Source organism: Lycorma delicatula, chromosome 1 (assembly GCF_047948215.1).
Source record: "Lycorma delicatula isolate Av1 chromosome 1, ASM4794821v1, whole genome shotgun sequence".
NCBI lineage: Eukaryota > Metazoa > Arthropoda > Insecta > Hemiptera > Fulgoridae > Lycorma > Lycorma delicatula.
Window position 1 is genome coordinate 24,752,519 of NC_134455.1, and position 12,606 is coordinate 24,765,124.

General features: G+C 34.0%; 1 protein-coding gene across 3 annotated transcripts in view; it reads right to left on the minus strand.

Moving 5' to 3' along the window:
- LOC142332635 (uncharacterized) overlaps positions 1 to 12,606 on the minus strand; it is a 166,949-nt gene that overhangs the window by 10,526 nt on the left and 143,817 nt on the right. For all 3 annotated transcript variants that reach the window (XM_075379331.1, XM_075379401.1, XM_075379268.1), the window contains one exon: positions 385 to 490. In XM_075379331.1, the coding sequence (XP_075235446.1) occupies positions 385 to 490 (106 nt within the window). The remainder of the gene's footprint in view (positions 1 to 384; positions 491 to 12,606) is intronic.

Below are 12,606 nucleotides of genomic sequence, written 5' to 3' on the forward strand. Positions count from 1 at the left end.
GAGATATTTAATAGCTTTAAAAGCCCTACATTCTTTTTTGTAAACACTATTTTATTTTTTAATAAATAATAAAACTATAAAATTCAATAATTGAATTCCCCCTTATCCCATTCATTTCTCTTCTTAGTTGGTAGCCTAAATAAAGTTTATATCGGTCAGTAATAACTTAAGGGCAGAGTTCAACACATTTGTTTTTCCTTCTTTACAGATCACAATGAGAAAGCATTAACATTCAATTTAGCTAAATCATAATGACATTTTTAATTTTACCTACGCAAACTAGAAATATCTCTAAGGAAAAACAAATTCTTTAAAATAAAAATAAACCAAAACATAACAAGCAACAAAATATGAAAACAGCATCAAAAAAGTTGAAAAACTTACCTAAGTAAATGCTGCAAAAGGAACTTCAAAGTATCATGATTAGGGACGGGTAAATTTTTAATAATATCTCGAAACTGTGATAGCTTTTCCTTTCGATTATGATGTGCTGAAAGAAACAATGAAAATTCTAATTACCATCACTCATCATTAATCTTTTTTTTTAATTACTTTATTTTTAATATCCTAAAATTAAATAATCAAAATGTCTGAATAACAAACCTGAAAAAAATAAAACAGTGAATTTGGTTTTTGGGAAATAATAATCTGCATATTGAACTCTCTCTAGTGTTGTTTTCATTTAGATAGGTAATGCAATGTTGTTAGTACTTAGCAGTGGGTAAGTCATAATAGCTGAAGATAACTATAAATACATTATAAAGAAAAGAAATCAGTCACATAAAAGCATTTTTGAAACTGTGAAAAGCTATTTATAATTCTATTATATTGTTAACAAAATTATTTAAATTGGTCTGTTAATTTAATTCCAAGGTGGACTTAATTTTGTTTCTCAGTGATAGAAAAAATTAAGATTTTAATTCTGACAACAAATTTTAAAAATTAAGAAATTTTTTCTCCCAGACTGAATAAGATTAGGAAAAATTTACAATTATTTAACATATAAACATGATTACCAACTAGATGAAACATAAAAACAATGAACAATATCTTAAAATAAATAAATGGCATAATGAAAAATTTCTTTCTACTCGGTATATATGGTTTTCATCATTAGTTTTCTTTGATTATGACTAATAGTCATTTCACTTCAATCACGATACTGTAATAAAAATTAGCTGGGAGTTGAGGGATTATTAGTGAACTGTTTCATAAGATTAAAGGGAACAGTGATTTGATGCTTTACACTGTTTCAGTCCTTAAAGCTCTGGTATATGTAATGCAGTTGAGGTACAAAAGGCAACAGACACAACTGTGTTATCTGAAAGTAATGATATTCACTACAAAACTAGTCTTGTGGAGATCAGACTGAAAGTGTAACTTGTACGTTGGCTGTAAACTAGGATATGGTTGAAGTTTGGTATGATATAAAAAAAGTATATAATATTAGGCTCAGTGAAATGGTAACATAAAGCCACTTCACTCCCTTCATTTCCAGTAAGTCTAACTCATTCACAGTAGTTTGGAGTGAGATGTTTGAAAATGGATTTGTCATTTTTGGGAGTGACTCACAGTTCACCTACAACCTATAAAGTTATGGCAACTATCAGGAATATGTGGAAAGTTCTCTGCTAGGATTATATCCTCTTATCCAATATCTTTCTTCTCTACAAAGATGAACGAAAAGCTTTTAAGTAATCAGAATAAAATTAACCAAAATAAGATCTTCATTTCATAGTATTAACAATTTATAGCCACTGTTACCTTGTACAAGAGGTGTTTGATAAGTCTATGCAAAGTCAAGAGATGGTATTGTAATTATTGAGGTCATTCTTAATTTCCTGTATCTCTGCTAGGAGCTTACATCAAGTTTCAGTCAGATAAATTCATAATTTTGTTGTTGGCAGTTAGCTATTTGAATTGATCAATATTGTGATGTGTGAATCATGAGAATTTGTGCAGTGTCAAACATTACTTTTTTATATACTTTTTGAAAGGTTAAGCCATACAAGAAAATAAGTTGGATAAGTAATACGAGGGTTATTTTTTTTTCAAGGTCCGATCAGTTGCGAAATAAAAATCGGCGCAAAAATCGGATAAACCTTTGCACATATGTGTTGCGCAGAGTCTCTAGTATGGCCTTCAATCACGCCGTGTCACTTCGTTTAGTTCTGAACACGCAGCTAGCACGTAAACATGTCTACAACAATAGCATCTCAAGTGTGAAGTGCGTGTGGTAATTCGATTTCTTCAGGCTGAGGGGTGTAATGCAGCTGAAATTCATAGATGAATAAGTAATGTGTATGGTGGAACTTCAATGAGTGACAGTAGTGTGAAAATGGTGCAGGAACTTTAAAACACAACATACAGATGTTCATGATGCAGGCGATCAGGGAAGAAAGCGAGTGTCAACCGATGATCTTGTTGAGCGAGTGGATGAGGCAATTTGAGAAAATAGTCTGTTCACAATTTCTGTATTGAATGATTAGTTTCCTGAAATTTCACGGTCAGCTCTCTACGCCATTGTGAGCGAGAGACTTCAGTACCGCAAGATGCTGTCCGACCATCACAAAACAATGAGAATGGACGCCTCCCTAACGTTTCTCCAGCACTACCACAATGAAGGAGAAGATTTTTTGAACAAAATTGTCACAGGGGACGAGACATGGGTCCATTTCGAAACTGAAGAAACAAAAGAACAATCCAAACAGTGGATGCATATTCATTCTCCCAGTAAACTAAAGAAGTTCAAGCGAACCTTCTCCGACAGAAAGTGTATGGCTACTGTGTTCTGGGACCGGAATGGAGTTCTCTTGGTGGAATTCATGGAACATGGCATGACCATCACTGCAGCCTCATACTGCGTGACTCTTCAACGTCTACGAAGGGCAATTCAGAATAAGCAGAGAGGAATGTTATCATCAGGCATTGTCTTTCTCCATGACAATGCTCAGCTGCACACTGCAGCTGTAAGCCTGCAGCGTTTTCGTTGGGAAGTGTTTGATCACCCACCATACAGCCCGGACTTGGCTCCATGCGATTTTCACCTCTTTGCTCACATGAAATGCTAGCTACGAGGACAACATTTTGGCACAGACATCGAGTTGCAGATCAGCGTAGAAACATGGCTGAAAACACAAGGAGCCCCGTTCTATGACGAGGGTATTGGAAATTTGGTACCACGCTACGACAAATGTCTAAATCAGAGTGGCGACTATGTAGAGAAATAGCGTAACTATGTAAGTACTTGTTACAAATAAAAAACTTTTTATTTTCACTGTGGTTTTAATTTCGTGACCAATCGAACCTTGAAAAAATAATTCTCGTATTTATAGTGATTCAGTCCATAGATAACAGTTTAAAAGTGATTTGGTTATTTTTGAAACGGTCATATAAGCACAAATGACACTGAAGAGGACCTCTGTTGAGGTTAAAACTGTAGAAATTATTAAAAAATCTATACAGATGAAAGATAAAAGATTGAAAGTTTGTGACATTGCTAACATAATAGACATTTCAAATGAACAGCTAGCTTTTACAGAAATAATTACACATATGAAAACTTCCACAAGATGGGTGAAGTGTTCGCTCATAATTGATCAAAAACATGTATGAGTAAATGTTTCTAAGAAAAATTTGGGGCTGTCTCAATGTAATCGAGAGATTTTTGCCATACTTCATAACAGTTGATGAAACTTGGATATATCATTAACATGAAAACAAGGAACAGTAAAAATACAGTGGGTTGAGGTCAGAGAACTTTCTCCAAAGAATGGGAAAACTGTTCCATCAGCAGGCAAGGTGATGGCCACCTACCTTTTGAGATGCTCATGATATAATCTTCATTAACTTTCTGGAGAAGAGTACAACAATAACTGGCCAATATTATGCATCTTTGCTAGATTATCTGAATGAGAAAAAAAAGGAACCTCATTCGACAAAAAAAAAGTACCTTTTCATGGACAATGAACCAGCTCACTCTTCTGCGATTACAATGCCAAAATTGTTCAAATTATGCTACAAAATTCTTTTCCATCCCTATTCTCATTTAGTATCACTTTCATACTATTGTGTATTAACAAATAAGAAGAAATGGCTTGTTGGAAAGAAATACACTAATAAAGTTATTGCCAAAATATCTGCCTGCCTACTTTGAAGATTTTTTTTTTTTTTTTGTTTGTGGGCGAAAAACGCCTGGGCGTTATCATCGCCCGGAATTTTATTAATAAAAGGGTAAAATAACTCCAAAACAATAAAGCTTATAAGGTGTAAAAGTAACTTTGAAGATGTGCATAAATCAAAGTGTAAGGATGCAAACAAAAATCTTGAGTATTGTTGAACTAAACATATAAACTTCGAAGGAGATTATGTTACGAAATAAAAAAAAAGGTTTTTCCTGAAAAAGTGTGTTTTTTTTATTATTACAAGGGCTTATCAAACATCCCCTCATAACATAGTTACGTCATGAATTCACTTTCTCAAAATCAATAGTAAATTGTGTCAATCTCTGTGGTGAAATGGCAGCATCTCAGCCTTTATCAGACAGTTCCACATTCAAATCTCAGTCAGGCATGGCATTTAATAAGTTACAAATTTCCATTCTCATAGGGCAAAATGACCAAAGCAGTCTATGCCCATCATCTCAAAAAAAGTAATAAACAAATAGTGTTAGGAAAATTAGATGAACTGTAGAACTTCTATGAATAACTTAACACAAATATCTACAAGCATACAATAGATAAATATAAAATGGAATAAATTGACATCAGTGTTATTTTAAAATAGAATAATTTGAACTTTTCCTCAGACTATAAGCTATGCCATCAATAGGGCAGCTGCCATACTTTTATTAATGATAATTTAATGTTTTATCAGATTACAAAAAATTGTTATAAGTCAAAGTTCTTTTAAATTTCTCCAAAGGTATGTGTAAAGAATGCTTACCTTCTTTACACAACTTAGATCGTTGGAAAGACGCAGTTATGTGTTGGAATTCGTCGCGGTGAGTTGTGTGCAGTGACTATGTTAAAGAAAAATTGTTTTTGAGATTTACAATTTACATTTTATACGTTATATAGATATGAGAAACTAATATTAAAGGCCTCTCCATTAAAATACTTCATGGCTCCACTAGAAAATTGTTTTTCCATCGACTATTTAAAAAAAAATTATTAATAAAAATGTAACATGTTATAATGACAAATTATGTTCAAAATTACAATTAGAATTAATTTTGGATTGGCCAATTCCTTAGTACTCCTAAGTATTACTAAGATATTCTGTAAAATTCTGATATGTACAAGTAGATAAGTAATAGTGGTTCTATGAATTCAAGTAGACTAATTATGGGTGTTAAAAGTCAAATCTGTTTATTGTTTCTTTTTTTTTTTATAAATAATGCATATTTATTCATTGCTGTTAGTAACATTTTTTGATGTGATTAGCTATTGTAACTGTCTTTTTTGTAAAACTTGAGAGAGCAACCTAAACAGCATAGTCTTAGTACATTGTTTTGCAAATCCCAACAATATTAAGTTCATTTTTTTATTCATTAAAAATGAAAAATTCTATTTTTGTGTATAATTTAAATTTGATTTTTTCTAAGACGCTTACAAAGTGGTGTCCTAAGTGGGACCAGAAGCTTACATGTTGAAGTCGAGTGGTAGAGCCGCTGTTTATGGGGAGAGGGGAGCGACTGTGCTACTGAGAGCATGGTTGTCCATGCAGCCGTGTGGTGTGGCACTGTCTTGCTGAAAGCAATCTTCGAATGTGATGGAGTAATTTGTTTTGCTTGGCATTTCTCACGCTACAATCCCATTAGGTCGCCCTAAAGCATAAGACCGAATGTCTGTGCCACAAACAGCAACTAAGCCTCGAACAGTCTAGCGACCAGTATCCTAACATAGCTCCTAGAGCTTACCTAACAGCATGAGCAGACTAAGCGTGGTGCCATACACTATCGGCTTACGTGTTCCAACCACTCACTTGTCATATATTTGCTAAAATGGATAGGCGCACCCCGTCAACTATTTAAAATATATATGATATCCATAATAAAATTTATTTTGTCTACGCAGCAATTCGCTGCCAAGCCTAGATCGCTAAATGCCAACAAGTACCTGTCCTCCATTTTATAGCGCTTGGAGCCATAATAATTGGCTGGTGATCAGCCATACTTACAGTTACTTAGGGTCCCATGGCAATACAGTAAGAGTCTATCCCTTAAGCAAACTACAGATGCTGGTTGAACAAAGTAACTGCATCTAGGAACTCCCACATGGTCCAACACTCACCGATTATGAGTGGCCAATTTTCCCCTTGACCTCTAAGTTCCAGGGTGGCCCGAACTCTGGCTCCCCCAGCAGCAGGGCAGTCAAACATCAGATGTTTGACTGCCCTGCAGTCATACAGCCCTCCAGTCATATTTGACTGGACCTCCCTGCAGACGCACAGCTCATCAGCTGCCAAGCAGAACTGAAACAGATACTGGTTCAAATTAGCGTGGTTGGTGAACACCCGGGTACCCATTGTCCTTAAAAATAAGCTCGAGGCATACCATCCCCCCAAATCCTGTATAAACTTATACAAGGATCTTCCCTTCGTCATGGTGTCCCACTCCAGCTGCCATGCTTCCATCACAATGCTCTGCAGCCTCTTCCACAGGCAGGAGTAAATGTGATGGAGTAAATGTCACACAGTTAATTTGGAGTAATAGTTGTTAAAGTTGGGTGGTGGAGCCACTGTCAGCGAGGGGGAGACTGCGCTACCAATTGCAGGTTAACCATGCAGCCGTGAAGTGTGGCACTGTCTTACTGAGGGCGGACTTCAGGTATGATGTTTATAATGGGTGATGGGATGTAGGTCTGAATTTCATTGTTACATATAATACATTTTGAAGGGTATGAGTTTAGCATTGTAATGACTCATACTTAGTCGATGGTCGAGACATTTATAGTCACAAGCGTTGGGATTAAAATTGGACTAGGCGCAGGGTTTGTGCTTCTGCAGACTCGGTTAGCTAGCTCAGAGGGTGATATTATAGGAAAAGCAGAGTGAAGATGTCTGAAAGAAGCCTAAAGCGAAGGCATTGGCTGAGATAATTTTTACTGATGTAAATGTCTGTCAAGGTATTTGCATCGGTGGCATTCTGACTTAGGTCTGACTGATGATTGTGAGATGTAATCAGTTACAGAGTCTTTAGACTCTGTAACTGACTCTGTGAGTCTAAAGACCCTGGTGGTGTGATGACCAGAATCGCCACAAGGTGGGTGTCTTCCCCTACAGGGTTGGTATGTCCATCATACACAACACTAAGAGAAATCTGAGGAGTCTTTGCAAGTTAGTGAAAGTTTATTGAGGAAATGACAGTGTAAAATGGTAGAATTTTAAGTATTCTAGCAACAGAATGTGATTTCAGTTCACCAGCTGAAAATATAAAGCTTTTAACAAAGGAGAATGAGATTTTGAAAGGGGAAGTTAAGACTTAGGGAGGAAATAAACAAGTGTTTAATCATTTAAATAATTTACAGAACAATTTAGGAGTACAATTTGATTTTTACAGTGCTTTGGACACGAGAATAAAAATGATTTTGGCAAGGTGGTTTAGGAGTTCTGGATTGATGTTTTCAAATGTTTGCTCACAATACAAGTTAGTAGGGCATATCCACTGCATGCTTCACATATTATTGAACTATTAATAATAATCCATATACCAGATGACTCTCAGATTGATTATATTCTGCGTTATACAAAGTGGTTGAAAGGTACATTTCATACACTGTACACCAAGATTTTAGTTTGGAAATGAGAAAAAAAGAACTAAATTCACTTAGCTGAAGAATGTATCTATAGAATAATAAGTGGAAAGAGATGGATGATTCAGAGGGTGGATCAGCAAGTGACAGAAACAGGCATTAATCAGATTATCTAAGGAGATACAGTTAAAAACAAGGGGCTGATGATGGATTTGAAGGAATTATTGGCAAGGAAGTGTGAAGATGTAGTCAAGGATGTATGAAGATAAGAGCAGTCACATAATTAAGACAAAGGTGAGGGATAATTGATGTGAGGGAATCTGCCAGGAAAAAGTTTGTAAATAATATATAGCAAGATCAAGAATAAGCACAATCATTATGAATGATTAGCTTTTACTTGTAAATATTATATATTTTTCTCTTTATGTAACTATTTTAGAAGATAAAGATGTAAAAATAGTTAAATGTACTTTCTGCAGTTTAAAATAAAATATGTTCTATCAAGTAGGGTGTCAACAATGGGTAGGGCTAAAGGTAGTTTTATCATAGGTTACCAAATTAGATCTAGATGGGTAAATGATGAAAGTGTTATAGTATTGGGGGTCATGAAGTATTGTTAATTCTCAGGGTGAGAATGTATATGCCATCCAAATATATCTTAATTATAGTATTTATGAATGGATGTTTAGGAAAATTTGTATTATTTTTAAGTGTCTATGGGTGTCAATAAATAAGTATTTTTGTTAGATTTTAAGGTAGAAACAGCTAACAGTTTGGTTTTGTCAGAAGAAAATTTTGAAGGTAATGATAATGTTAATTATGGTCAGGTAATTTAAGTACAGGATAATAAACAAAACAAAAAAAAAATACAAGATGCTACAATGTGTGAAATGTTAAATCTGTTTTTATTTTTTTTTGATTGGACAAACTTTTGGATAAGAGGAATCTATGCAGAATTGGGTGTCTCTGTGATACAAAGCTATTGCATGTCTGTGAAATTAATACAATTAGTAAGTGATTTTAAAGCCTTCAGATTATATTAAGAATAAATACCTATAAAAGTACAGCTGGAATATAGCTGTGAAAGGTGTGAATTGTTTTGTTGATGCATGTTTCAAAATTGAATTGGGCTGGGATAAATGAAGTTTTCTATCAAACTGGTGACCTCTATGATGGAGTGGTGGCTCATTCAGAAGGTTCATCTTTCATCTGGAATGTTCCAGGTTTGAATCCTCATCTGGCTTGGCATTATTCAGATGCTAAAATTATTTCATATCATGAATGGGAATATTACAAAGTTCTTGAGATAAGTTTTAACATTAGAAATATTTAGAGAAGCAGATTATAGCAGGTACTCTACAAAATTATCTAAGGGAAAAAGATTAGACTTTTTTTTTTAATCGAAAGTTTAAGGCACAAGAGCCTCTACAAGTTTTTTCAGGTTACAATACATAAAACTAGATACTTAGATATCTGATGGAAGTAGAACTGCAGGAATAAATTGAATACTTTACTGAGGCTTTTAGTTCAAAATGAGATGCAAGACATATCCAATATGTGACCAATTACAAATATATTTATTTTGGCATGGACAGCAAACTAAATAAAATAACTTTAGTATTAAAAAATTCTAAAGATAACCAAGTGCTGTGTTCAGATGTGTCCTGGTGAGTATTTCAAGTTGCTTATTGTAATGTTAAATAATGTTACTGAATTATGTAATTCTGCCAAATAATTTTAGGGAATCAATTTCCCTTTTAAAAAAAATGGTTGTTTCATCAGTTGATAATTAAAGGGACTTTTCTTCATAAACTCTATAAAACTACTTTTGGAAATTCTCTTACGCAGGGTGCAATATAGCGTGGTTAAAAATGAATTTTTAACAGAATATGAGTTCTGTTTTAGGAAGGGATACACAATATTAGTAAAATTATATTAATTTGTAAAATGTAGTAATTTAAAATATGAAAAATGTATAATAAGGAACATAGTTTTTTATTTTTTGCTAAGACCAATTTTATTTTTTTTACTAATTAATGATTTCGGGCAAATCAGAAGGTATGTGGTTAGAAGATTGAGCTATATGAGTAGATAAACTGGTGGTACAAGCAGACTAGTCAATGTTCTTGTAAAGAGTAATAAACAAGTTAAAAATTTATTTCAAATACGAGGTTTAAGGATAATTATGATAAAATCAAGAACTGTGGAGAATGAAGTTTGTTTGTGGGCAGTGTTGTTTGTAGTGGATGAAACAACTGCAATTTCCTGGTGGATATTATAAATTGACATTATGTGGTATTAAGTAAAGAAGGGCATTTGGTGATAATCTTAAAATAAATGAAATGTGTCTGTTATTTAGAATTTGTGGAAGTTATTTGTATGTGTGTGTGTGTGTGTGTGTAAGCAAAAGTATATTTCATTGCATCTAGTTCAAGTTGAAAATAAGCAGTAAAAAATGTTTTAGTTCTAATTAGATTTGATTAAGATTATAACACTAATCTTGTACCTACTGTTCATTTATTTTGTTTGAATATTTATCTAACATAACTATGATAGTCAGGTCATTTAATACATTGTTTTGTTAATCTGATCACATTTATCATTGTTTTTAAGTATAGTACTAGGTGTAGTATATGATGTTTTTCACTTATATATCATACATTATAACAGTTATAATTATAACAGTTAAATACATATTTTAAAAAAAACTTGTACTTTTATTTTAAAATTTATCAACTTCCTTCTTTTTATTAATTTTAGTTTTTATGATATAGGAATGCCAGCTCAGCAGATTGCTGTTTTTTTTAATACATTTATAATTTTTTTAGGAAAAATCATTCATTCACATTATGGTTAAAGATAATTAAAATTAAAGTTGAATGAAGCTCTGCTATTTTTTTATTTATGGTAGTTGGAAATCAAAAATAGAAACTTAATGATTAAAACTGAACTAAATTTTTGTTTATAAAATATTCGTTTAACTTATACCAAAGCACTTTCACTCAATTTTACAACCATCTTCAGACTCTGCAAACACTGTATTGTTAAATTTAAAAAACCTTTTAGTAACAGAAAGTTTGACAAAAGATTAATTAATTAAAAACAAGAGTTTTATCTAAAATAATAAAAGCTAAAACATTCAAGAATTTAGTAAGGAGTGTGGGAGAGGTACTTTATTGTAGTTAAGAAAGGTTCTAGATTAATTCTGGAAAGAATAACAAAAAAAAATTCAGGTTTATAATCAAAACCACCTCCTCTATGAATCATGAGACCTTGCCGTTGGTGAGGGGGCTTGAGTGCTCAGGGATACAGAGTAGCTGGACCGAAGGTGCAACCATATCGGAGAGGTATCTGTTGAGAGCCAGACTAAGGAATGATTCCTGAAAGAGGGCAGCAGCTCTTTCAGTAGTTGTTAGGGGCATGAGTCACAATGACTTAAACTGCCGTATCAACATCACTCAGTCCTCTGAGTACTGCGCAGCCGAAAGCAATGGAAAACTACAGCTGCTTTTTTTTCAAGAAAATGTGGCTCTCTGCATTTTCACATAGCGATAATGGAGGCGCCTTCCTTGGTAAAATATTCCGGAGGTAAAATAGTCCCCCGTTCGGATCTCCGGGTGGGGACTACTAAGGAAGGGGTCACCAGAAAATTAAAAAATAACATTCTACGAGTTGGAGCGTGGAATGTTAGAAGCTTAAAAAAGGTTGGTAGGCTAGAAAATTTAAAAAGGGAAATGGGTAGAACAAATGTGGATATAGTAGGAATTAGTTAGGTTCGGTAGGAAGAGGAAGGCGACTTTTGGTCGGGTGATTTTAGAGTAATTAACTCAGCGTCAAATAATGGGCAGGCAGGAGTAGGTTTCGTGATGAACAAGAAGATAGGGAGGAGAGGGGAGTATTTTAAAACGCATAGCGATAGAATCATTGTAATAAGGATAAAATCAAAAACTAAACCGACAACGATTGTTAACGTCTATATGCCTACAAGCGCCCATGATGATGATGAGGTAGAGTGTGTATACGAAGAGGTTGATGAAGCAATTAAACACGTAAAAGGAGTTGAAAATTTAATAATAGTTGGAGATTGGAATGCAAGCATTGGAAAAGGCAAGGAAGGAAATATAGTGGGTGAATACGGGCTGGGCAAAAGGAATGAAAGAGGGGACCGACTTATAGAGTTTTGCACGAAGTATAATTTAGTAATTGCCAACACCCAATTTAAAAATCATAATAGAAGAATATACACTTGGAAAAAACCAGGCGATACTGCAAGGTATCAGATAGATTATATCATGGTTAAGCAAAGATTTAGAAATAAACTCGTTGACTGCAAAACTTACCCTGGAGCAGACATTGATAGCGACCATAATTTGGTGATAATGAAATGTAGATTGGGATTTAAAAACCTGAAGAAAAGTTGTCAGATGAATCGGTGGAATTTAGAGAAGCTTGAGGAAGAGGAGGTAAAGAAGATTTTTGAGGAGGACATCGCAAGAGGTCTGAGTAAAAAAGATAAGGTAGAAAATGTAGAAGAAGAATGGGAGAATGTTAAAAAGGAAATTCTTAAATAAGCAGAAGCAAACTTAGGCGGAATAAAGAGAACGGGTCGAAAACCTTGGGTTTCAGACGATTTATTGCAGCTGATGGATGAACGTAGAAAATATAAGAATGCTAATGATGAAGAAAGTAAAAGGAACTATCGGCAAATAAGAAATGCTATAAACAGGAAGTGCAAACTGGTGAAAGAAGAGAGGATTAAAGAAAAGTGTTCAGAAGTGGAAAGAGAAATGAACATTGGTAAACTAGACGGAGCATACAGGAAAGTTAAGGAAAATTTTGGGGTACATAAATT